We start from the raw sequence: 26,479 nt of genomic DNA on the forward strand, positions 1-26,479 counted from the left end.
GTTCAAACCGCGCTTTTTGATGTGTGTGAATAGTGTGTGTTCAATGTTTTACTAACTGACTCTGCTGCATGGTCCTTCATCTTGTGGCGATATCATGACATTACAACTCACAACCGGTCATGTTGACCTATCGCGAGATTTTACACTTCCGCGGGAAAACGCGAGAATTAGCATCCGCCACACGTACTGCTGTGCTGTCACGCAACCATCAGAAGCTAGGTGTTTTATTTATGACTTGAAAATGCCAAAAAACACCAGAAGAAGAAATTAAGAAGAGTGGAAACGCCTCTGATACATCAGACAGCAGTAACGATGATGATGATGATGATGATGATGAGTGTGTTTATGTCTTCGGGGGTCTCGGTCTTATTGATGAGTAAGTTGTAGTTGTTTGTTTTTATTGTATTCCCTGAATGCTGCTCCATCTTGTATTTAGCAAAGAAAATGACACCGTGTGTGAGAGACCTGGGGGAAACAAAGCTAGGTATTGTATTGTAATGGTATATTTATTATTATTATTGTTATTATATATTGTGTATAAAACTAAGACATCCACAACATCAACGTATAAGCACAAAATGAATACAAGCCATTCAACTTCAGTACGAGCCTGGAGTTTGTTTTCAGACAGATGATTTGGAACGTCGTCGTATGGTGTGACATTAGCGGTCAATAACGTCGTCAAGCCTTACCTTTATGCATTCCCACACTGCATCATCATTTGGGAACAAATATCAAATATATGAGGTGAAAGACAGCGGCAAAAGCAGCGATGGTGCGTTCAAGGACGGTCGAACAAAATAAGGAAAGCTTGCCTCTCTCTGAAACACAATGAAACAAAACAACATAAACTTGCAAAAACTGGGGGGTTTCTATATGCACAGTCGTCCCTCGCAATATTGAGGTTTTCCAGAAATCAAAAAATGTATTATCCCTGTTTTGTGGTAGACTATGGTCTATTTTCAAAACATGTAAATACAGTGATGTGTAGTATTCTGGTCAGTAGGCGGCAGTAATGACTCAAAACATTCATGAGACATCATGAAGTCAGCCCAAATAGTAGAGTGAAAAAAATTCTCCTCCCATTCCGTGTGGAAGTGTTACGTTTTTGGCTCAAGTTTAGAATCAAATTTGAGGCTAACTGGTTGGCTCGCTAACTGGTGGCCGTTTTGAGGCCCTGCAGCATAAGAGTTGCAATGTGGTGTAAACAATGAATAATAGAAGTGTAAAGGGGGCTATAGGGGTGTTATTTCATGCCTACAGGGCTCTAATAACATTAAAACCCGCATTTAGAAAGTAATGAACAGGTGTTGTATTCTCTAACTATGAAAATATTCCCTTGTTAAATGTTCACTTGTCCATTTCATACAGTGGTGTGAAAAGTGTCTCCTTCCTGATTTCCTTTTTTTTTTTTTTTTTTTTGCATATTTGTTATATTTAAATATTAGTCAATGACAACACAACTGAACACAAAATGCAGTTTTTAGATGAAACTTTTTATTATTAAGGGGGTGGGGGGAATCCAAAGGTACATGTGAAAAAGTGAGTTTTCCAGCGCCTTTTTAAGGTCATGCCACAGCATCTCAATAGGATTCAGGTCAGGACTTGGACTAGACCACTCCAAAGTCTTCAGCCATTCAGAGGTGGACTTGCTGGTGTGTTTTGGATCATTGTCCTGCTGCAGAACCCAAGTTGCTTTCAGCTTGAGGTCACCAACAGATGGCCGGACATTCTCCTTCAGCACAATTCATGCTTCCATTCATCACAGCAAGTCTTCCAGGTCCTGAAGACCATCACACTACCACCACCATATTTTACTGTTGCTATGATGTTCTTCTTCTGAAATGTGGTGTTACTTTTACGCCAGATGTAATGGGACACACACCTTCCAAAAAGTTCAACTTTTGTCTCGTCAGACCACAGAGTATTTTTCCAAAGTCTTGGGGATCATCAAGATGTTTTCTGGTGAAATGGAGACGACCTTAATGTTGTTTTTGTTCAGCAGTGGTTTTGGTCTTGGAACTCTGCCATGCAGGCCGTTTTTGCCCAGTGTCTTTCTTATGGTGGAGTCATGAACACTGACCTTAACTGAGGCAAGTGAGGCCTGCAGTTCTTTGGATGTTGTTGTGGGGTCTTTTGTGACCTCTCGGATGAGTCGTCGCTGCGCTCTTGAGGTCATTTTGGTTGGCCCGCCACTCCTGGGAAGGTTCACCACCAACGCGCCCTCGAAACTGCGCGCATGCGCAATTGTGCACTGATCTTGTGTTCTCAGTGGACAAGAAATCCTTGCTGCGCAGCAAAATAAAATACAACCTGAAATGTAAAAAAAATAAACACATAATTTAATCTGTACCATTTTGCAATGCAACTCCGTGAGTGACAGGCGACAACAAGCGGTAACAACACAAAGACGAACACTGTATCATTATACTGCCAATAATGAGAGCCTGTTGGTACGTATTTACTTACGTAGCCAATCAATTCATTAACAGCGCGTTACTGTAGTACATGCCGCTGTTTAGCAGGTTATCGTGCAGATACTGGAGCAGGGGAGGTAAAAGCTGCTTGCTAACCCCGTATAATAGCGAAGCAAACGGGCAGTGCCACAGCCATGCACCAAGCTAAAGTAAAAAAAAAAAAAAAAGAGTCCTCTAAGGTGTACTGGCTGTCGGAGTGTGTGGGGACAAAAGAACAAGAGTTGAATAGGGATGAGATTTTTTCTTTTTCAAATGAGGGCTACTCTGAGCCAGTTTTCTGAGTGAAAAGTTTGTACTAAATAAGTGGCTTAACCGTGCATGTGCTTTTATTTTGATGGCTGGATTTACAGGATACAGGAAGTCTTATGCCAAATTTGCACGAATGATGCCAAAGGGACCAGAAGGTAGTTGTTTCTTTCAGTTGAGTTTATTATTATTATTATTATTATTATTATTTTCGTTTTTTATTTAGACAAAAGTAAACATACACAGTACAGCAAATGTGGCATCACTTTCAAGTACATTTCCAGAATGAAATACCGCCAGAACAAGCTGCTGCAAAACACAAAGGAAATAACAGTCAACATAATTCGTCTGTGTAGGCTCTCAGTCGTACAGGAGTTGTCCATCGAGGAAAAGGCTTCTTGAGACGTCATCTGTACTTCTGTGAAGAAGGTGTCGGACGTTTCGCTCCTCATCCGAAGAGCTTCGTCAGCGAACTAATAAGTGCTGGTAGCTTAGGCCTTAAATACAGTAAGAGTGGGCGGAATTGGTGTGCCAACACCCTCCTACTATTGGTCCCTTACACTAAGCCTGGGCGGAGTAGTGGTATAATCCTATCCTGCTGTTAACACCTCCGATCAAAGGGAAGTGTCGCTCCCTGAATTGGGTATGAACGACTCTGATACTGGCTCGTTAGCATCTATTGTTCTGGCTTGGCCCTGGCTTCACCTCATTTGCAAGACTAAGAGCTGTGGGTTTTGGTCTCAGTAACCTGCTGAACACAGGGTCCAAATTAAACCTCAAACCACCATTCCGATTCAATGATGGGTTCTGTTGTTTGACAAAAATAGCTTCCTTTACTCCTCTTTCAAACCATCTGTTTTCTTTGGCCAAAATCTTTACATCGCTGTCCTCAAAAGAGTGATTGGTTGCTTTAAGGTGTAGATGTACTGCTGATTGAGGACCACTAGAATTGTCCCTGCGATGTTGATAAAGCCTTTTTTGGAGCATTTGCTTGGTTTCCCCAATGTAGTGCTCTTTGCATTCCTCATCTTTACAGTGGATGGAATAGACCACATTGCTTTGTTTCTGGTTTGGTGCCTTGTCTTTAGGATGCACTAATTTTTGTCTCAGGGTATTTACTGGTTTGAAATAGGTAGGAATTTTGTGTTGCCATAAGATCCTCTGGAGTTTTTCGGAGACCCCCGCTACATAAGGGACTACCACTCCTCTCCTTTTTGCTTCTGTGGGCTTTTGGGTTTCTTTCCCTACTCTCTTCTTTTGACATTTGTTAAAAGCCCACCGTGGGTACCCACAGGTTGAGAGCGCTCTCTGGACATGTTGTGTCTCCTTTTTCTTTCCCTCAGCACTAGTTGGTATTTGCTCCGCTCTATGTTGGAGGGTCCTAATAACCCCTAGTTTATGTTGTAGTGGATGGTTTGATTCAAAAAGCAGGTATTGGTCAGTGTGTGTGGCCTTTCTAAAGACCTCTGTAAGTAGCTGTCTGTCCTTTCCTATAATTACCTTGCAATCTAAGAAGGCTAGTTGGTTCTCTTTAGTGTCCTCGCGAGTAAATTTGATATTGGTGTCCACCGCATTGATGTGATCTGTGAAAGACTGAATTTCTTGTTTTTTGATTATGACAAAGGTGTCATCCACGTATCTAAACCAGTGCCTTGGTTTTGTCCCTGAGAAGGATGTGAGAGCCTGTTTCTCCATCTCTTCCATGTACAGATTTGCCACTATGGGTGAGACTGGTGAGCCCATAGCACAACCATGAATTTGTCTGTAGAATTTCCCTCTAAACTGAAAATATGTAGTGTTAAGGCAAATTTCCAATAATTGGCAGATGTGGTCAGCACTAAGTTTTGTTCTCCGATGCAGAGTTGAGTCCTCGAGCAGTCTCTTCCTCACCACCGAGACTGCTGCTGAGGTGGGGAGGGATGTGAAAAGTGAAGTCACATCATAAGACACCAAAGTTTCCTCTGGCTCCAATCTGAGGTCTTTGATGCTCGCCACAAACCCTTTTGTGTTCTCTATATGATGATCAGTGTTGCCTACCAATGGGGATAAAACTGTTTTTACATATTTAGCTACATTGTACGTGGTAGAGTCAATGCTACAGACAATGGGTCTGAGGGGAAACCCTTCCTTGTGAATTTTTGGAAGGCCATAGATACATGGTGTAGCCTCCCCAGGGTATAACCTATGATACATCTGTCTGTCAATTAGTTCTTCCTTCTCTAACTTTTGGAGACAGTGTATGATTTCTTTCTTATACCTACTGGATGGGTCCCTTTTAAGTTGCTCATATGTGTTGGCATCACTAATTAGACTTGTTATTTTCTCTTCATAATCCAATGTGTTGAGAACCACTGTGCATCTGCCCTTATCAGCTGGTAAGATGGTGATGCTCTCATCTTTCTGCAGAGCCGCTAATGCTTTCCTCTCACCTACCGTGATATTGGACGGTGGTGGTTTAGCACTACTGAGAAGGGCCGATATTCTCAGACGAAGGTCCCCTGCCTCTGTTCTAGAAAGGTTATTGTTTCTGATGGCCGATTCAGCTGCTGTGATATAGTCTACTGTGGGTATCGTTTTAGGAGTCACTGAGAAGTTGAGACCCTTGGTTAATACTGCCTTCTCTGTCTCCGAGAGGCTTCTGTCTGACAGATTTTTGATCCAATTTTCTTTAGTATTGGTCTGATTCCCCCCATCCTTAGTGTTTACGACAAGCTGTGGTTGATTTTCCAATAGAAGTTTCTGGAATTTTCCCTTATGCCTTTCTTTGGTTTTGCTATGGTGCTTCATATAACCTGATTTAGTAAATTCACAAACCTCCTGATAGGTTTCGTGCGTAAGCTTGGTTTGCAATCTCTGATAGAAGGTTTCTACTTCAGACTGTTTATTTTTTATATCTATGTTAAGTCTCCTAATTCTCAAATTCTGTATTTTTCTGATGTAGTTTAGTTGCATTTTCCTTGCCAAGTGTCCTTGCTCAAGGGACGCTTGCCTCATGCATTTGGGGATTAACCTACTCTGCCTGCATCTAAGATTGAATCTGAGGTGGTTCCTTAAATCTGATAATTTAAGATGCTCCAAAATTTAATGCTCCAAAAAAGGCTTTATCAACATCGCAGGGACAATTCTAGTGGTCCTCAATCAGCAGTACATCTACACCTTAAAGCTACCAATCACTCTTTTGAGGACAGCGAGGTAAAGATTTTGGCCAAAGAAAACAGATGGTTTGAAAGAGGAGTAAAGGAAGCTATTTTTGTCAAACAACAGAACCCATCATTGAATCGGAATGGTGGTTTGAGGTTTAATTTGGACCCTGTGTTCAGCAGGTTACTGAGACTAAAACCCACAGCTCGTAGTCATGCAAATGAGGTGAAGCCAGGGCCGAGCCAGAACAATAGATGCTAACGAGCCAGTATCAGAGTCGTTCATACCCAATTCAGGGAGCGACACTTCCCTTTTATCAGAGGTGTTAATAGCAGGATAGGATTATACCACTACTACGCCCAGGCTTAGTGTAAGGGACCAATAGTAGGAGGGTGTTGGCACACCAATTCCGCCCACTCTTACTGTATTTAAGGCCTAAGCTACCAGCACTTATTAGTTCGCTGACGAAGCTTTTCGGATGAGGAGCGAAACGTCTGACACCTTCTTCACAGAAGTACAGATGACGTCTCAAGAAAGCTTTTCCTCGAAAGTCAACATAATTAACAAAAGAAATGGTAAAAAAGAAAAGAAATGGAAAATGAAATGATAAACTAGATGTTTCCTGCAAGATTTAGATCATGAATTAGACGAGATTGTTCCACAGCTTGTTTTGTCTGAGGTGGACCAAAACAAAAGCTACTTTGTGAAATATGCCTTGCTGACCTTTGGAACCCACTCATATACAAAATACCACAGAATGGAAGTTGGACTACCTCAAGTTCTCAGGTTTTGGACGGGTGTGACACTACAAGTGTGCACGTCTGATGGCGCTCACAGAGATCCAAGGAATGCTCAGGTCGTTTGTTTGTATGCTCAGACACTTGAAAAATTAGAGGCAACATTGTTCACAACTGTTCCATGTTTTCACCATTTGTGGATAATGGCTCTCACTGTGGTTGGTTGGAGTCCCAAAGCTTTAGAAATGGCTTTATAACCTTTTCCACACTGATAGATCTCAATTCATCTCAGTTAAGTTATGTTTTAACAGGGGGCAATCACTTCTTCACACAGGACCATGTAGGTTTGGATTTTTTTTCCTCCCTTAATAATAAAAAGTTTCATTTAAAAACAGCATTTTGTGTTCAGTTGTGCTGTCATTGACTAATATTTACATTTGTTTGATGACCTGAAACATTGAAGTGTGACAAACATGCAAAAAAAGAAATCAGGAGGGGGCAAACACTTTCACGCCACTGTATGTTTGTGGCATTGTTTATTGAATGTAAACCTGCATGTTAAAAAGGCTTTAACTGACCTCTCTCTTTGCAGGTAAAAGAATGTTAGATGTTCAGTTGTCCATTCATTTGTCATTTTTAATTATGGTTGCATTGTTTTGAGCATGTAAATCTATATTATTGTCTATAAAATGTGTTTTGTATTCACATTTTTGGTTGTCTGGAACAGATTAATTGGATTGACATTCTTTTCAATGGGAAAATTTGCTTTGGTTAGTCCGTTTTGGTTTGAGTCGGACCTTCTGGAATGGATAAGTGACACTAACCAAGGCACCACGGTACTTACTCTACTTGTGATGTGAGGGGTGTACTCATTTAATGCGTTTATGATTCAGCATTTCTTGCAGCTGTGTTTGTGTATGATTAAGAAACACCTTTAATGTGCTTCTGCAGGTTGTCCAGCTGCAGTCGCTGGCCTATGTTACTCTTCGTCAACCTGCTGGATGTGAGTACCCACGATGCTTTCATCCTATGGACTGCCGTGGATCCTTCTTGGCAACAGGGGAAACACTACGAGGCTGTTTACTGAGGAACTGGGAACCACTCTCGTGACCCCACAAGTGGAGATGAGAGACCACCACACCCGAGGTGCTGCAGCTTTGGTGACGGATGCTCAGCTCAAATCGAGTCCGAGCCCGGTCCCGCACCAGAGTAAGAGCAGGAATTGTATGCTTTTCTCCAGCAGCACCTGCTGCATGTGTGGTCTTCCCGTCTGCAAGAAGCGCTGCTACATCTTTTGCAACTCCTGCTTCCCCCGATCTCACATGCGCACACACATTTCTTTGTTACTCTTACCGAATGTTACTTAGCCAGTGTTGATGATCCTGGTTCCTTATCCACTGCCTCACTTCTACAGTACTACAAACATGTCGTCATTAAAAAGTAGTAGAAAACTTACTTTGACTTTAGGTGAGGTTCTTTTTTAAACAGAGCACAACAGAAGAATTTAATCAGGTTAATCACACGTTTCAAATGAATTCATTATGATTAATCGACATTTGTAACAATGGCTGAAATATGCCCATTTTTACTGTATTTTATTGAAAGAAAGAAATGGGTGATATATATTTGTACGTGTTAACAGCTCCAAATGAACTGAAAATTGAAATCAAGCTAAAATATGCCACACATTCGTTAATGGTAGCGGAACACTTTAACCGTGTTGTTATGCGAAATGAGGGCTTGCGTTCCAACACACCACGTCTTTTTAAGATGAATTCACATTTCGAGTGCATTTTGGGGGATTTCCGAGCATGCTTAAATGCAGCAAATTGTACTTCCACATTTAGAGCTGCAAAACTTAGTGATAAGACTATCCACTTGTTGCTTTTCTTTGTCTTTCTGTCTATTTAGACGCATAATACAGATGTTGTCCAACTGTCTCCCTGAATACATCTCGCGGTCGTGTGGTGACAATTAGGAAGTGTCGTTCTGACAACGAAAGGACTAAAGACGCGATTGTGAGTTGGAGATACATACTGTATATGATGTTGGAATTGCACTGTGCTGCCGTCTGTCGTCATAACAGTGAGATGTGGCTTGCCGTAATATGCGTTAATGAAGCTAACAATGTAAAGTAATTAATGAAATAAATTAGTCACCGTCACTAACGCGCTGTTTTTGACAGCCCTAATATTTATGTTTATGATTAGAGCTGATGTAGGTTTTAAAATGAATATTTATATCATATATCATATTTTTACAGCTACCTTAAGAAAAGCACTTTTTTGTGTGAGTGTTTGATGTAGAAAGATAATAATAATCAGAGTGGGAGAAGTCCTATGGGGCTACGCTTTGGTTGCATGTTAATTGGGGGGTGCCACAAGATCTCGAGAGGTTAAAACGTGACAAAATTTCTCGTTCGGGCACTAGGCCTGGAACAATAATAAATGATTTAATCGCACAATAAATGAAAATGAACTGGATCATTTTCCCGGCCTCAGTGTATTGCCATGTGCATGTGTGTCTGTTTTCCTCATCTGCCGCCTCCAAGCGGACAGGAAGAGGGTTCACTCTGTGCATTGGTTTCAGCACCTTGGCACGTTTTACCCATAGAACAATGGCATGACCGGAGTGAGCCCTTTTGTTAGTCATACAGTCTCTTTGTCTCGGTGGGTGGAGGGGGGGCCGCTAACATACACACAGAGTGTGCCTCATGAGGAGCAATGCAAGGTAACATAGTAGAAATGAAATTAGTGGATTGCAGTGTATTGTCTTATATTGTTTCACTCTACTTTTCTTAAAAGTAATGCTAAAATCTCGTCTCGTAGACACTTGTGTACGTCTTGTGTATCGTTTCCTCTGGTGAACTGAGTGTCACGTGACTAGGGTTGGTCATCGTTTGAATTTGAGCGATTCCGGTTCCTAAAGATTCTTGGCTCTGATTCTTTTCAGGTCATTAAAGTTTCATGGTTTAAATGAGGATGCGAACCAAAGTTCTTGGATGGAATGTCTGAACGTGTCCATGATTTTTGATTCGATGAACTTTTCCTGAGTTGCTTTACCATGACTTTCTCACAGTCCTTTGCATGATGTGACGGTGTTGCAAATGTTTCACTGCGCGGAATTTCAGCCGAACTTTCGAGCACCGTCGCACACTGTCCATGGTTGACATGGATCAACACAAACGCTTCCTGGGCGCTTCTTCTTCGTTGGTGTTATGCGGCCATTTTTTCCAGTCGCCAGGCTGGTCGATCACCGAAAGCAAAATTTTAATCAATTAACGATTCCCGCTTCCCATCGATGCTCGATGGCCAACCCTGCTGTGAAATCCCTAATGGTAACGAATGAGGTGTGTTATGATGCCATCTGCTGTACGGAGTTGTAATGACAGGCTACGCAGACAGTCTCTGTGATGTGATGAAAGAGGACCAACAGGTAGCGACAAATCTTTTGACTTTTCCCCAACATTTGACCTGTTCGTCCTTGGGTAATCAATGTATGGGAAATTCTGGATTCTGGGAAATCCTCATGAAGGAGCTGCTGGAGGAGGCGAGACTCGTCACCGTCGTGAGGCCTCCCACTGCTGTCGGAACAGCCGGACCAGCTGGCCACGCAACAGCATGTGCTTGCCACTCTATTTTGGGGACAGTGGCGGCGTAGGGTTTGTGTCTACTGCAAGAAGACCAAGGACAAGAATGTCAAGATGCCTGCTTGCAGCGGGAAGTGTGACGTCCCGCTGTGTATGCCTTCCACCGGGAACTCACAACTTACCAACTATCACATGAACCACCAGTCTAGACATGGGCGTACCCATAAATGCTGTTATTGTAGCTAAACTGCAAAGAGGACAGGGTGTTAATTGGAAGTGGGCAATAATTAGACACACCAACAGCTGAGTAGCACAACCAATGCTTTAAAGCGCATGCAGAGGTTGATAAAGCTGCTGGATGCTGACTACTCGTGAGGCGTCAGACGTGACCACTGCCATCTTGTGGAGTTTAAAATAAAGCCCTACATCCGGAGGTTGCCTACAGCCACAGCTGTTGATTCCTGTGTTTTTTGAACCGGCGGTAATAAGTGACCCTGGTGGTAAATTTCTTATGTAGGCCACGCACCCGGCATCTACAAGAGACTCTGTAATTAATTGAATAGATGCATTAATTGGAGTAATCACCTATTAGTCGATTGTTTGCAATTACTGTTGATTAAAGTGTCAATAGAAACATGTTTAAATGGTACCCCCCCCCCATTCTTTCCATCTGCTGTCATATTATTACAAACAATGGGATTATATTCTCTGAGGTCCATCAGAGACACGGATTAAAAACATTTATCATCCATCCATCCATTGTCTAAAAGCAACATTAAAAGGCAGCATTAGTGTATTGGGAGTCATGAGTCTTCACACAGCTGAACCAATGGCTGCTCCTCATCCCAGCGGAAGTATGTCGTTGACAGACATCAGCGTCGTCCAACCAGGCGCCAGAATTTAGATTTAGGGCGGGCTCCTAATGCGGAGGTGGGAATTTAGCTACCGTCCATCTTCAGCTATATTACACTGAGCGAGCTAGTCGGAAAGAAAACACATTTTGGAAGTAAAGAAGACTTTCTGGAATAAGTTTTGGCTGTTATTGAAAAAAGAAAAACGAAAGCCCATATCATAGGTAAATGTCGTAAAAAAAATGTGAATCTTGCTGGTCGGCTCGATCCAGTTTCCCATTTTCCTCAATTTGGCTAGCTGAGCCGCTAGCTAGCATTTTTAGCCTTAGCTAGCCAGAGAGACAAATTAGCTAGCAGGTTGACGGTGTGAATGTTTGCCGATATAATTGTGCATTTCACAACGCACAGCCACTGTACGAAAGCGGTGCAGATAATAATGCATGAGCGTACTCTCCATCAAAGCGATATGCACCGCACTAATTGTAAAGCCAGCTATGAGGTAATCGAGCGAGGTGGACGAGCTTTAGCCAGCTAACGTTAGCCGGCTAGGTGGCTAGCTGGTGGTTAGCTGACAAGTATATCTGTCACAGTGTACAGGCAAGATCTGTTACGTTTATAAGACCAAACAGTCGCGTTGTGGTTGCGGTTGTAAAGCTATTGGGATGCATGCAGCTAACATGCATAACGCTCAAGTTGACGCCAGTTAAGACTGTGGGCAACGATGCAGCAGGTCTGTTCCATTGGTTTTGTTTGATGCCATGAGCTGTGTGTTGTATGTCTCTCTCCCCCCCTCCTGCTGCATAGCTAACTTTGTGACAGACGGAATGTGGACATCGTCGTAGTCAGAGCCATGGCTGACAAGAGAAAACTTCAAGGTAAGACTCAGTAAAGTGCCTTCAGTTGCTAACATTGTATGGCATCATGTTGCATTGATGTGGGGTGGGTGACATTGATGCCTTTATTCCATCCTTCTCTTCGCAGGTGAGATTGACAGATGTTTGAAAAAAGTAGCTGAAGGTGTAGAACAGTTTGAAGATATTTGGCAAAAGGTGAGAATCATCTCTCTTGTGCTTCTTTTGACTGTTTCCAATGCCAAAAATCAAGGACTATAACGTGACAGTTTACATTTCAGCTTCACAATGCAGCCAACGCAAACCAGAAGGAAAAATACGAGGCTGACCTCAAGAAAGAGATTAAAAAGTTACAGGTATGGCGAATGAGCTGCACCACCAATATTCTATCTATCATGTCCCTCAATCCTCGAGCATGCGTCTGACGTCTGGTCATCTTTGCAGCGATTGAGAGACCAGATTAAAACATGGGTCGCCTCCAACGAGATCAAAGACAAACGGCAGCTCGTGGAGAACCGCAAGCTTATTGAGACGGTACGCCGCTCTTGTATCTCCGTGGAATATTGAAGATGTGTTCATCGCCCTCACTTTTCACTCCTCCTTTGTAGCAAATGGAGCGGTTCAAAGTGGTGGAGCGGGAAACAAAAACAAAGGCCTACTCCAAAGAAGGCTTGGGACTGGCTCAAAAAGTAGATCCAGCTCAGAGGGAAAAGGAGGAGACGGGCCAATGGTTAACGGTAATGCAGCTTAGGCGGAGAATTTGGATGCTGAAAATGCTTTTGTTATTTCACTTCTTCTTCTCTCCTCCCCTCCCCTAGAATACGATAGACACTCTAAACATGCAGGTTGATCAGTTTGAAAGTGAGGTGGAGTCCCTTTCGGTTCAAACACGAAAGAAGAAGGGTGATAAAGAGGTCAGTCCAGCTTTAGTCATGCCGCTTCTTTCTAGTTGGAAGCTCATCCGTCCCCCGTGCGTCACGCAGAAGCAGGATCGCATCGACGAGCTCAAGCGCTTGATCGAGAGACATCGATTCCATATCCGCATGTTGGAGACCATTTTACGCATGCTGGACAACGACTCGGTGCCAGTGGACGCCATACAGAAGATCAAAGACGACGTGGAGTACTACATAGATTCTTCTCAAGACCCGGATTTTGAAGAGAACGAGTTCCTGTATGATGACTTAGACCTGGAAGACATCCGTGAGTAGAACATCTAATTGCATGCCTGCCAGCGTGATGCTTTTTTCGTACGGGCCTCTCATTTTGACCTTGGAATACTCTTGTACGCTTTGCTGCTCTTCAGGTACGCTTTTTGCTGCATTTTGCCAGTTTCAGTGCACAATACATATACATATATATATATATATATATATATATATATATATATATATATATATATTCAAGCCGATACAGATATCTTTCTGCTTCTCAAGGCCGATATGGGTAACAGAACTTTTTGATATAAAATTATCACCCTATAGAGGGGGGAAATCAAAGACACCCCAAAAATGAAAGTGAAAAAATGATGCAGCACACTGGTCCATTTAGCTAAAATGTCATTGTAGCAACTCAAAATGATTCTCAGTAGTTTGTGTGGCCCCCACGTGCTTGTACGCATGCCTGACAACGTGGGGGCATGCTCCTAATGAGACTACGGATGGTGTCCTGGGGGATCTCCTCCCAGATCTGGACCAGGGCATCACTGAGGTACATGGACGCATGGAGGAGATTCCAGCAGACAGGTAGTTACTCCAGGAGATGCCGTGGAGAACGTTATGCTGCCTGCAACATCATTCAGCATGACCGGTTTGGTGGTGGGTCAGTGATGGTCTGGGGAGGCATATCCCTGGAAGGACGCACAGACCTCTACAGGTTAGATAACGGCACCCTGACTGCTATTAGGTATCGGGATGAAATCCTTGGACCCATTGTCAGAACCTACGCTGGTGCAGTGGGACCTGGGTTCCTCCTGGTCCACGACAATGCCCGACCTCATGTGGCTAGTGTATGCAGGTAGTTCCTGGAGGATGAAGGAATTGATACCATTGACTGGCCCCCACGTTCACCTGACCTAAACCCAATAGAACACCTCTGGGACATTATGTTTAGGTCCCTCCGGCGCCGCCAGGTTGCTCCTCAGACTGTCCAGGAGCTCATTGATGCCCTGGTCCAGATCTGGGAGGAGATCCCCCAGGACACCATCCGTAGTCTCATTAGGAGCATGCCCCCACGTTGTCAGGCATGCGTACAAGCACGTGGGGGCCACACAAACTACTGAGAATCATTTTGAGTTGCTACAATGACATTTTAGCTAAATGGATCAGTGTGCTGCATCATTTTTTCACTTTCATTTTTGGGGTGTCTTTGATTTCCCCCCTCTATAGGGTGATCATTTTCATTTCTATCAAATGATGTGGCATCATTTTGTTACTAATACATCACCCACTTATTATCAGGAAACATATTCAACATCATTTTTACCCAGTTTAGATCTGATGTGTTTTCCAAGTGTTCATCTCATTTTTTTGAGCAGTGTGTGTATTTTAATTTAGGTTTAACTGTGGTGTGTGCACACCTGGAGTTAGAAAGGACCCAAACTAAGTTGGATTTGACACACTCTACTTGCAGATTTGTCCTATTCAAATATCATGGCGTTACTACAATTAACAAAATGTTTTTAAAAAGTGTGGTTCCAAGAGGTTTAGTAGCTGACAAAGCCCGTATCTTCATTGATGGCAAAGGGCTGGTAATCCAGCGGCATTGTATCACAGATGGCTTTAGCCACCGGCCCGTCTGTGGCACTTTATGCACTTTTCAAACGCCACGGCTATAGGAACAAGCCCCAAATGTCGTAGCGATGCTGGCATTTCAAGCGGCTGATTAGGTTTGATGGGTTGAAGCTCCATGTTTTTTTTCCCCTGCTCAGGGGAAGTTACAACTGGCAGGAGAAGAAAGGCGCGCTTGATTTGGAACGTTTTTTTGAAGTTATGGCCGCTATTTTTTAATGTTATTGGATGTATCAGAATGATGTCATAATTCCTCATGTCAGCCTGATGATTATCGTGCACCTCTAGTTTCGTTTCTGTATGTAGCGTGACGTGCACCTCCAAAAAAAGGCACTGTGGACCATAGGTGTGTCACAAGATCTCGCGACATTAAAACGTGACAAAATTTGTCATTTAAAAAAAAAGAGATTTACCGCGGCGTGCGTGCGTGTCTGTTTTCCTCGTCTCCTGCCTCCAAACAGGCAAGTAGAGAGTTCACTCTGTGCATCGGATTCCGCACCTTGGCACAGTTGTTCCATAGAACGTCATGAGTGAGCCCTTCTGTCAGTCATACAGTCTTTGTCTTGGTGGGTGGAGGCGGGGCCGCTAGCATCCACACAGTGCAGAAGAGTCTAACGTGGCAGAAATTATATTAGTAGATGGCAATATACTGTCAGTCTTTTATATTTTGCCATTGTACGTGTCTAAAAAGTCAAGTTACAATCTCGTCTCCATCCATCCATCTTCTACCTCTTATCTGAGGTCGGGTCGCGGGGGCAGCAGCCTAAGCATTGAAGCCCAGACTTCCCTCTCCCCGGCCACTTTGTCCAGCTCCTCCCGGCAGATCTCGAGGCGTTCCCAGGCCAGTTAAGAGACATTGTCTCTTCAACGTGCACTGGGTCTCCCTGAGGCCTTCTACCGGTCGGACGTGCTCTGAACACCTCCCCAGGGAGGCGTCCGGGAGGCATCCTGACCAGACGCCCAAGCCACCTCATCTGGCTCCTCTCAATGTGGAGGAGTAGTGGTTCTACTCCGAGTTTCTCCCTGTAACGGTGCTTCTCACCTCATCTCTAAGGGAGAGCCCAGCCACCCTACGGAGAAAACTCATTTTGGCCGCTTGTACCCGCCATCTTGTCCTTTCAGTCACTACCCAAAGCTCATGACCATAGGTGAGGGTAGGAACGTAGATCTGCCGCTAAATTGAGAGCTTTGCGTTTGGGCTTAGCTCTCTCTTCACCACAACAGACCCGTGCAGAGTCCGCATCACTGCAGATGCCACACCAATCCGCCTGTCCATCTCGAGCTCCATCCTCCCCTCACTCGTGAACAAGACCCCGAGGTACTTAAACTCCTCCACTTGGGGCAGGATCTCATCCCCGACCCGGACATGGCACTCCACCCTTTCCCAGGCGAGAACCATGGACTTGGACTTGGAGGTGCCGAGTCTCACCCCGGCCGTCTCGTAGACTCAATCTTGTGTATCGTCTCGTCTCGTCTGGTGAACTGAATGTCTCGCGACACCCCTGGTGGACCATTTAGGCCCCATAGTAGTAATAGTTGCTGTGTGTGTGTGTGTGTGTGTGTGTGTGTGTGTGTAATAAATGTCACACCGATCAATCGGATAACATTAGGAAATAGCTCAGATAACGATGATTTAAAAACACTCCAATGTAGCGAGATTACCTGTACTATGGTGGTGAGCAAATCAAGCGCTCTTTTTTCACCTGCCTGCAACATTAACTTTCCCTGAGCTCACTTGTAAACAAACATTCTCCGTTTCAGAGGAAGATATTTCATGTGCTAGTTGCACCAAATGCATCGCAATGAGGGGGAAAAAGCATCACGTTTCAACACAGATGAAACAGCAGCATCGCTACGATGCCTGGGGCTTGTTCCTATCGCAAAAAAGTTTGCCTGAGAGGACCTGAGAGCTAAAGCGATCTGTGATTCGGAACCGTGGAGCAATGGTGCTAGATGACCAGCCCGTCACCATCGTTGAAGAGGCAGGCTTTTGTCGGTGGAGCCGTGGTTTGCACATTTAATGTTTTGTTAATAGTAGTGATGTCATTATAGTTGATTCGGACAAATCTGCACGTACTCTTTGTCAGCTATAAAAGCAAGGGTGTCCAAAGGGCGGCTCAGGGGCCTTCTGTGGCCATTTTGATATAGCCATAACCGTTTGGTTTTTCAAGTTGGTGTCTTGAAGGCTAGCAGGTCTATAATGATCATTTGTAGTGTAGTGCAGCACTTTTTAGTGACTCATGGTTTTGTGGTGTGTGTTCTAGCTGCTGCGTTAGTGGCAACCTCCCCATCAGGTCAAGGCAACGTGGAAGATGAGATGTATCTCCACTCGAGCAGCACTCCCACGTCCACCACCTCCTCATCGCCCATCCCTCCATCGCCGGCCACTTGCGCTGCTGTGAGTGTTGTCTTTTTTGCCTTTTTGAATGTAAAGGATTGCTGCTGTTTTTGCCATACCTGCAGAAGATACGTACCGTATTTCCTCAAACGGTGGCCTCTGCTTGAACAGTCATCCTGCTCAAACTGTCAATGCGGGTGGCTGGAATTACTCTTATTATGACCCATGTGTCAGCATAGACGTGTTTCACATAACACACTGCCTGCTTCTGTAAAGCTGAAGTTTAAAGAGGAAAAAGCTACTCAACATTTCACCACTTGCTTGAAAAGAACTAAACAGTAGCTTAATGTGTGCCAGAAACAGAAAGCTTTTAGATGAGAATTATTTGTGCTACACTCGTTCCTCGTTAATTGGTTTCAGACCCGACCGTGATAAGTGAATTTCCGAAAATTAAGGACTAATTAATGGAATATTTTCATAGTTAGAACATAAAAAACGTGTTTATGATTTTCTAAATAGGGGTTTTAACATTAGAGCCCTGTAGACAATTGGCACTCCTGTTCTTTGTTTACATCACATTGCACAAGCTACAGGATCACTGCAGGGCCATAACAGACAGCCGCCGCTAGCATAGCGAGCGAGCTAACTAGTTAGCCTCTCCAATTTACTTATTCTCAACTTAGTGTTTCAAATGGAGTGGGGAAGAAGGACAAAGAAGCCCAGACCTTACCACTTCCACACAGAATGAGAGGAGAACCTTTTTTTCCACTTGACCTCAGCCATGGCATGTTGGCTCGGCTCTGCTGCTTCAGCAGCTGGTCTCCATGCAGTGTGGAAGGTAATGTAATCTAAACCACAAGACTACATAATAACTTAATACTAATAATACATCATAGTGAACCACCAAACAGTGATCATTTATTAACTCATTCAATACCAAAGACGTAGTTATAAGTTTTTATAAACATGAAGACCCGATCCCAACAACGTATTATACGTCTTTTATGCTTTTTTGCACAAGAGGCAAAAACTCAACTAATTCATTTCACTTAAACGGTCACAAGATGGCAGAAGTGCATTTGGTAAGAGCTCGGCAGAGATCCTGTGGACGGGAAAATCACATATGACAGGAAGGAGGAAGTGAGAGAGCATGGAGGAGTGTAGCGTGCAGAAGGTTATACATTGTAGTGGAATTTTAGTGCAAGGACACGCGCGCACACAGTTCCAAATGTGAAAATTGTAAATAGTTGATGGTGTTATAGTTGTAAATAAATTATTTGGATGTAAAACAACCCCGTTTTTGAGTTCTGTTGGTATAGTTGTTTAGATATTTGAGCTGTCACAAAAGCCAAAAATATTCATGTCAAAGTGAAATGTATCTTTTCCCTTTTTTTAGTTGGGAACTGATATTTTCCTGAAACTTAGCTATGTTTTACTGCTAATTACTAAAGAACACAAAAAGGTAGAAACAAACTTTTTTTCCTGATGAAAGACGGGAGTCTAATCTTTGTTTTGGTAGGTTCCATGTTTATATAACCATAGAACAGAATGTTCTGTGTGCCTTGAAAGATCAGTCATAATGGTCTGAGATGGCCGCTACTGAAGTGGTTGTCTTTTGAAAAATGTCTGGGATTGAATGAGTCAAGTGTGTTACCATTCACAGTAGCGATGCCATGCTCACAATGAGAAATATCGTCACGTTTTAACCTCGTGACCCCCATAGCATTTATACAAATCCTCCTTGTAACTTGTAACGGACGTGCACGTGAGTAAGTAAGTGGCCACTCTGAGGAAATACGGTATATAAGCGTAGACGTGAGTGATGCACTTTCCCTCTGTTTGAGTTTTGCACCCGCTGACCCCTCCCACAAGCCCCCGCTGTGTTCTAATCCACTGGCTGGTGTGCTGACTCAAAAGCTTCTTTTTACCCAAAAAGTGGATTGTCACATGAAGGTATCTCCTCCTATAGGAGAACTCAGAGGACGATAAGAAAAGGGGACGGTCGACAGACAGTGAAGTTAGTCAGGTGAGAGGCTCTCATCTGTGCTGTGTCAGTAGATGAACGGTTTAGTGTGACACTCTTCACCCTCGGTGGCTAAAGGCTTTGTGTGTCTGTGGGACCACAGCTGGAGGTTTCTGCTTTGGTTTCTGTCGTCTTCTGCATAAGTGGGCCTCTCCAGTTCACTACGCTTTCCTGTTGTGTGCGTTTAGTGCTGTTGTGTTGTCTTTGCGCTCGTATATCTCACATGCTTCTTTCTGCTGCTTTCTGGTTTGCAGTCGCCGGTGAAAAACGGCACACCCTCCCTGCTGTCCTCCTTCTCTTCTTCCACCACCTCTGGCTCCTCCTCGTCCTCATCCCTCGTGTCCATGGCGAGCGTCGTCGGAGGTGTCCCGGTGGTTCCGACAAGCAGCGGCCTCATAGGAAGCTTCAGCAGCGCCGTGCAACAGCATCAGCATCCGCCTGCACAGCAGCAACAGCAGCAGCAACCTCAACCACAGAGCCAGTCGCAGCAGCCGCCGCCTCTGTCGAAACCCTCAGCATCTTCAAACAGTGCCCCCAGTCCGCCCAACAACTCTCTGCTGCCAGCATCCACTGCCCCGCCTCTGCCTACGCCCACCACGCCCATTTCATCAGCTGCCAATTCCCTGTCTCAAGCCACGTCTGGGTCTAGCCCTGGGTCCAGTTTGGGACTTGGGCTGGGATTGGGTTTAGGCAAAGGTGGCCATACGGGGACTAGCAGTGCCAACCAGATGTCGGGTTTGGGCCTGGGCGGGCACCCCACCACCCTAAGCACGATGGCCGGGCTCATTTCAGGGTCTACGCCTGCCCCTTACGCACAAGCAGCGGCGTCGGGCGGCTTGGGTCTGAGTAGCACCACGCCGTCCAGCATTTCAGTGGAGAGCAGCACTTCCATCACCACCTCTGGCTCCAGTGGAGTCACCACCAACGGGGCGGCGACGGGGCTCGGCCTGCTGGGCTCCAGTCCTGCTCACAGTTCGCTGAGCAGCAGTATTTTGGGTTTGGTTTCTGGTCAAAACGCATCCTCCGCCGCCTCTCAGGTGCCCCCCAGTTCTGTCGGCGCTTCTCCTGGAGTGGTCGGCATGATGGGAGGGAACGGCGGTAGCCTGGGGATGGTGGGAGGTGTGGGTGCCGCACCTGCCCGACCTCCCAGTGGACTCAAGCAAAATGGAAGCACAAGTATGTCAAGCGTTTTGGCCCTTTTATGCTCAATGCAAGTCCTTTTGTCAATGTTGTGCTCCCACCCTCAGGTTACAGTGCTGTGGTGGCGGAAAACTCCACAGAATCCGCTCTCAGCACACCCAGCCAGTCTCAAAGCAGCCAGCCCTCATCTCTCAGCTCCTCCACCAGTCAGCCGTAAGTTCACTCCCTTCTCTCTGCTCGTTGAGCACTCGAGGAGAGGAAAACATCCGCTTTCTTCCCATGCAGGTTAGACAACGGCCCCAGTTTAATCAGCTCCATCACCTTGCCCCCCAGCTCCCCGTCGCCTTCCTTCTCGGACAGCACACCCGGCGGAGGGAGCCTCCTCAATGGGCCCCACTCCTACACGCAGGCCTCCGAGGGCCTCAAGGTGAGCTAATCACTGATTAGCAGAATCTTCCGTGTGAAGCTTTGAGATTACAGCCTCTTAAAATCAACGCACATGCACACGCACATGCACACCGTCACAAAAGCACATGACAAGAAGCGCATCTAACTCTCCTGCTTGCCTGGCTTTCCTACTCTACTCCCATTGTTCCTCCCACTAACCAAAACATGCATGTCCACTGGAGACTCTAAGGGCGTACTAGTACGAGTACACTAGGCCGTTTGTACCATGTTGTGCATGAGTCCCCCTCCCTCTCCTGGCCCCCGCTGGCCTGTACTCACACTCGGCATTTGTGCCATGGCCTGCTTGCTTGTCCCATCACTGCTATTCCAAAGTATTACCCCGATTTTCTGGACTACTTCTTATAGTTGCCGCTGTTATTCATTCCTTGTAAGACGGGCGATCGCATGAAATGAAATGTTCTATTCTGATGTGTTACTGCAGTTGACTTGACTTTGTGGATTATCTCCGGTCTTACTTAGTCGTTTTACTTATTTTACACAAGGTTGCTACTGTCATGAATTACTTCCAAGTAGGGCTGCAACTAACAATTATTGTATTAATCCATAGATTATTGTTTTGATGAATAGTGTTTTTAAAAAAAACATACAATTACTTCCATTAAATGACATCTTCTATTTTGATGTGTTAATGAAATTCATCTAACTTATTTGGAGTTGCTTTACTTCTTTTACACAAGGGCCACTCACATGAATTACACGGTGCATTCTGTTCTGTATTACTGCAAGTTCTATGACTTTCCCGTCTTATTTGGAGTCGTTGGACTTATTTTGTGTAAGTAAGTCCATTACATTACATGGATGTTGGTGTTTTCTGTCCCATTGTCCACGTCACACTGAAATCATTGTAGCACTCATATTGCCACAATATGTTGTATTTATGTGTCTATGGTTATCATCACACATGGCATCTTTGCTCAGAAAAAGCAGGATAAAAGACATGTCGACATCTCGGTGTCTCCTTCCCTCCTCAGGCTCCTGAACCTCTCATTTCCTTGAAGGCCATGGCTGAGCGGGCGGCCCTCGGCTCAGGACTGGATGGTGAGATTCCCAACCTGCACCTGACAGAGCGAGGTCAGAACGCTTCTTCACTCTCTTGGCGTGACTTCTGTCAACTCCTTTGTGCATGCACTGCTGACATACAGCTTACTGAGTGTAGACGCCCACAATGTATCCGGATGCCACCGGTGTCGTTGCTCCTCCGAGAGGAGAACTCGCATCTCCACGAATGCTTTGTTGACTCGCTCTTCCTGTGCAGACATCTTCTCGTCATCGACGGCGCCCGGCACGCCTGCCGTCCCGCAGCCGTCCGTGTCGGAGGTCAGCATCCCGCCTTCGCTGGGCGTCTGCCCGCTCGGCCCAACCCCCCTCCCCAAAGACCAGCTGTACCAGCAGGCCATGCAGGAGTCGGCGTGGACGCACATGCCGCACCCCTCCGACTCTGAGAGGATCAGGTGAGGGCTCCGGGTGGGTGGCAAAGAGTCCAAAGCTGTACTGATGATGTTTGTCCTCTGTTTCTTCTCAAGGCAATACCTGATGAGGAACCCATGCCCCACCTTGCCCTTCCATCACCAGATGCCTCCTCACCACTCAGACTCCATTGAGTTCTACCAGCGACTGTCCACTGAAACACTGTTCTTCATCTTCTACTACCTGGAGGTAAGAACCACCATCATCATCATCATATCTCCTCCAGCACCTCATCCTCCTCTCCCCTCCCTCAGGGCACCAAGGCACAGTATCTGTCTGCCAAGGCGCTGAAGAAGCAGTCGTGGAGGTTTCACACCAAGTACATGATGTGGTTCCAGAGGCACGAGGAGCCCAAGACCATCACGGACGAGTTTGAACAGGTGAACATCACGACACTTAAACCCGACACTCTCACCAACGTAAAACCTTCATTGTTACTTCAGTAGCAGGGATCTGCTGGAAGGTTGTTGGTTTGTTAGTATGTATGTAAGCATGGATGTTAGGATGTATGTATGTATGTGTGTATGTGCGTATGTTGGTATGGATGTTGGCATGGATGGATATGTGTATGTATGTAAGGATAAATGTAGGGATGTACAGTCATGGAAATATGATTATGTTTTTTCAGTTTCTTGTTCATTTTCATGCCTGATACAACTAAAGGTACCTTTGATTGGACAAATATAACAATGACAACAAAAATAGCTCATAAGAGTTACATTTGTTGGCAGTACAGTGCTATAGCTATTCATGTAAGAACTTAGGTGTTTTTGGTTGTCATCCAGAAAAGCATGGAAGTTGCTAGATACCATCTCTTAAATGAAACTCTTATGAGCTATATTTGTTATCATCATTATATTTGTCCAAACAAAAAAAGGTACCTTTTAGTTGTAGCAGGCATTAAAATGATCAATAAACTGAAGAAACAAGGGTGCTCATCATTTTTTCCATGACTGTATGAATGTTAGTGTGTATGTATAACACTTGGAAAACACATCAGATCTGAACTGGGGGAAAAATGATGTTGAATATGTTTCCTGATAATAAGTGGGTGATGTATTAGTAACAAAATGATGCCACATCATTTGATAGAAATGAAAATGATCACCCTATAGAGGGGGGAAATCAAAGACCTGGGTTCCTCCTGGTCCACGACAATGCCCGACCTCATGTGGCTCGTGTATGCAGGTAGTTCCTGGAGGATGAAGGAATTGATACCATTGACTGGCCCCCACGTTCACCTGACCTAAACCCAATAGAACACCTCTGGGACATTATGTTTAGGTCCCTCCGGCGCCGCCAGGTTGCTCCTCAGACTGTCCAGGAGCTCATTGATGCCCTGGTCCAGATCTGGGAGGAGATCCCCCAGGACACCATCCGTAGTCTCACTAGGAGCATGCCCCCACGTTGTCAGGCATGCGTACAAGCACGTGGGGGCCACACAAACTACTGAGAATCATTTTGAGTTGCTACAATGACATTTTAGCTAAATGGACCAGTGTGCTGCATCATTTTTACACTTTCATTTTTGGGGTGTCTTTGATTTCCCCCCTCTATAGGGTGATCATTTTCATTTCTATCAAATGATGTGGCATCATTTTGTTACTAATACATCACCCACTTATTATCAGGAAACATATTCAACATCATTTCCCCCCCAGTTTAGATCTGATGTGTTTTCCAAGTGTTCCTCTCATTTTTTTGAGCAGTGTATGTTGGTATGGATGGATGTGTGGATGGTGGTGTGTCACGTAGGATTGCCAACAAAATGATGCGTCTCTTATTGAGCTGACACAGGCTACGCCAATCGATGCCAGCGTCTTTGCTCCCTAATCAAACCTCTCAGTTCGAATGTTCTTTCAACTGTGTGCACGCTTTGCCCAGCTGTCACGGGCTAGCGTTATCCGCCTAGCTTCGGTCGTCGGACTCCAAATGTGACGGCACCCCCGGCCAATACCACTCATCATACATAAATTGAAAAAAATGTACAGTTAATCTAGGTGATCGGTATTAGTATCTCACTTGTGGGCGGTCGGTATCTAAATTGGCAGCATAAAAGCATCTCAACTGGTTATGGTCAAACTGGTTCAGAGTGACTCAATAGCACCTCTGCCTGGTTGCAGCTAAGTAGTGCAGGCCATTGCTTGAGTACGGTAAATCACGGTGTATAAACCTCACCTTATATTAACCACACCCCCATTTTCAGGCTCACGGCGGGGAAAAAAAGTTTAGTTCATAAATGCTTGCCAACTCTTTCATCTCAAATGAACATGCGTAAAGGTACTAAGCAATTTCAAAAAGAAGAAGAAAGGACAAATCTGCCGTCCATCAATTCATCTGCAATGGAATTCATGTAAGACAAGTTTATTTCCGACACAACCTGCCAATCATACACACACATTATACACACCAAAGTAACACTCATGCCCAACTTCGGCATCTACATCTTCAATATTATGGCTAAGCACAGATTAATAATAATAATAATAATAATAATAATAAATCAAAATAAAGAAATTTGCAATTTTCAGAGATGTTTTGATATCTTATCTTTCACTGCTTCTCTTTTTCTCTAGACGCCAAAGAAGTCTTCCTCATCAGATGAATTTGAATAAACTCCAACGTTGTATTGTATTCTACATCATCTGCAACGTTTTAATGGAAGCTTAGGTTAGCTTCAGTGTAAATGGAGATCGTTTGACTGTGAAAATACAGACAGCAGCCGTCAGAAAAAGTGATAAAGGAATTGCATTTTCAGCAACTGTACAGCAGAGGGCGCTAAAGTCAAAGCAACTGTCTGACCCACAGACGGCTATTCCCAAATGGGCTTCTGGTCAATTTCTCCCCGTATTTATAGCCAAATTCTGGCCTAGCGGACTCAAGCGTCCACGAACTTGCGTCTAGCGGCGCCAAACTTTGACTGGGCGTTGTTGGCCACTCATCACCGCTCGCAATATTTTGTGCCGCTCAAAACTTTTGGAGCGGTCGGAGGGACCATCAGCGGTGGCCGAGCGGATACGGCGTTGCCTTAACGGGGGCCAACTTCTGTTAAACGGTGGTGAACGTTTACGAGTGGTGATTAATTTTTTTCGCCGCTCCAGAAACGCTACAGCAAAGTTCAGGCGGTGTGACCGGGCTTGTAGTACGAGTGATCTTCCTCTGAAGCGTTGTCTGATATTATTTTTCAGTCCGAGTCTGGTCACAGACCTGTCATCGTGTATAAATCACACCCCGATTTTTTTGGTGCGGTTTATACACCGTGATTTACGGTATTGAACGTTTGAAATGAACACATCAGGAGGGTAAAACTAAACCCAGCTCACCCTCCCCATTAGTGGACGAACAATCTAATGCTTGCTGAATTCTGCTTCACAAGTAATAACAAAGGAGAGATGATTACTGCTTTTTTCCCTGACGTGTGTGTGTGTGTGTGTGTGTGTGTGCGCGCGCGCAGGGCACTTATATTTACTTCGACTATGAGAAATGGGGCCAGAGGAAGAAGGAGGGCTTCACCTTCGAGTACAGGTACCTGGAAGACCGAGACCTGCAGTGACCGCTCCCGGTGTGGGGCCGGCGAGGACACGGAGAGACAAAAACGTACTGCTGTCGACATTCCGAGACTGAACTCCAAAAAAAAAAACTGTGGATAGAGATTGTGATGTGTAGTAGAAAACCCTGTCCCCGACACGGAAGGCCGGCATCTGTATAGGCTCTCGTCTCATATCGAAGCCCTCCACGCTTAAGTAGTGCCGGGGGGAAAAAAAACGCTCTGTGGACTCACCCACTGACACCCCACCCCTCCTCCTACCCCCACCCGAGCTCTGCCTGAGCCGAGAGGGCTCTCGGGCGAGGCGTGCGTTTGTGCCTGTTTGTGTGCACACTCAGTATGTGGCATTAGGAAAAGCCGAACCCCCCCCCCATGCATGTTTCTCATCTTTTTTCATTCTCTGGTACCGCCCGACCAACGAGCCTGGAAGCCTTTCAAACACCTTCATTGTTCAACTGCCCATCTTGTATTTACTGTCATCCGCTGGTCTAGAACAGGGAGCTACATCTCCAGCTTCTTCTAAGACCCTGTGCTGCCTGTTGAACGTGGTCACCATTAGGACATAGCGAGCGCTTATCAATGTTTGATTGATATTTGTGGTGGTCCATTCAACGCGCTTGATGGAGAGTGACCACAGGGCCGCTCCCTGTGACAGGGATAGCGTCCTTATTGGACATGGATTAAATTGCTATGCAATTGAACTGGTCTCTGACTCCCTCTCTTTACCAATAAAGTTTGTTTTTAATTTAACCTGTCAAAGAAAATGCATTATTGAGATGGCCTTCTTTGTGACACGTGAATCGTTTTACGTTCTT

The 26,479-nt window shown here is 44.9% G+C and overlaps 1 protein-coding gene across 4 annotated transcripts; it reads left to right on the forward strand.

The window, feature by feature from the left end:
- The first annotated feature begins 229 nt into the window (after positions 1 to 229).
- On the forward strand, positions 230 to 26,365 carry cnot3a (CCR4-NOT transcription complex, subunit 3a). 4 transcript variants are annotated; one of them, XM_054782501.1, is made up of 19 exons: positions 230 to 376; positions 7,553 to 7,810; positions 11,846 to 11,916; positions 12,023 to 12,090; positions 12,174 to 12,248; positions 12,337 to 12,426; positions 12,501 to 12,629; positions 12,711 to 12,806; positions 12,876 to 13,095; positions 16,946 to 17,079; positions 18,989 to 19,045; positions 19,297 to 20,218; positions 20,290 to 20,395; positions 20,468 to 20,609; positions 21,622 to 21,721; positions 21,906 to 22,101; positions 22,174 to 22,306; positions 22,372 to 22,497; positions 25,572 to 26,365. In XM_054782501.1, the coding sequence occupies exons 3-19, from the start codon at positions 11,892 to 11,894 to the stop codon at positions 25,668 to 25,670; spliced, it is 2,718 nt and encodes a 905-aa protein (XP_054638476.1). In that variant the 5' UTR covers positions 230 to 376; positions 7,553 to 7,810; positions 11,846 to 11,891; the 3' UTR covers positions 25,671 to 26,365. The 4 variants fall into 4 exon arrangements, 3 of the variants coding, with proteins under 3 accessions (XP_054638476.1, XP_054638475.1, XP_054638477.1); XR_008572068.1 differs by lacking the exons at positions 230 to 376; positions 7,553 to 7,810 and adding exons at positions 10,841 to 11,265; positions 24,694 to 24,787; XM_054782500.1 differs by lacking the exons at positions 230 to 376; positions 7,553 to 7,810 and adding an exon at positions 10,848 to 11,265.
- Positions 26,366 to 26,479: the final 114 nt, after the last annotated feature.

This window comes from Dunckerocampus dactyliophorus, chromosome 7 (genome assembly GCF_027744805.1).
Source record: "Dunckerocampus dactyliophorus isolate RoL2022-P2 chromosome 7, RoL_Ddac_1.1, whole genome shotgun sequence".
NCBI lineage: Eukaryota > Metazoa > Chordata > Actinopteri > Syngnathiformes > Syngnathidae > Dunckerocampus > Dunckerocampus dactyliophorus.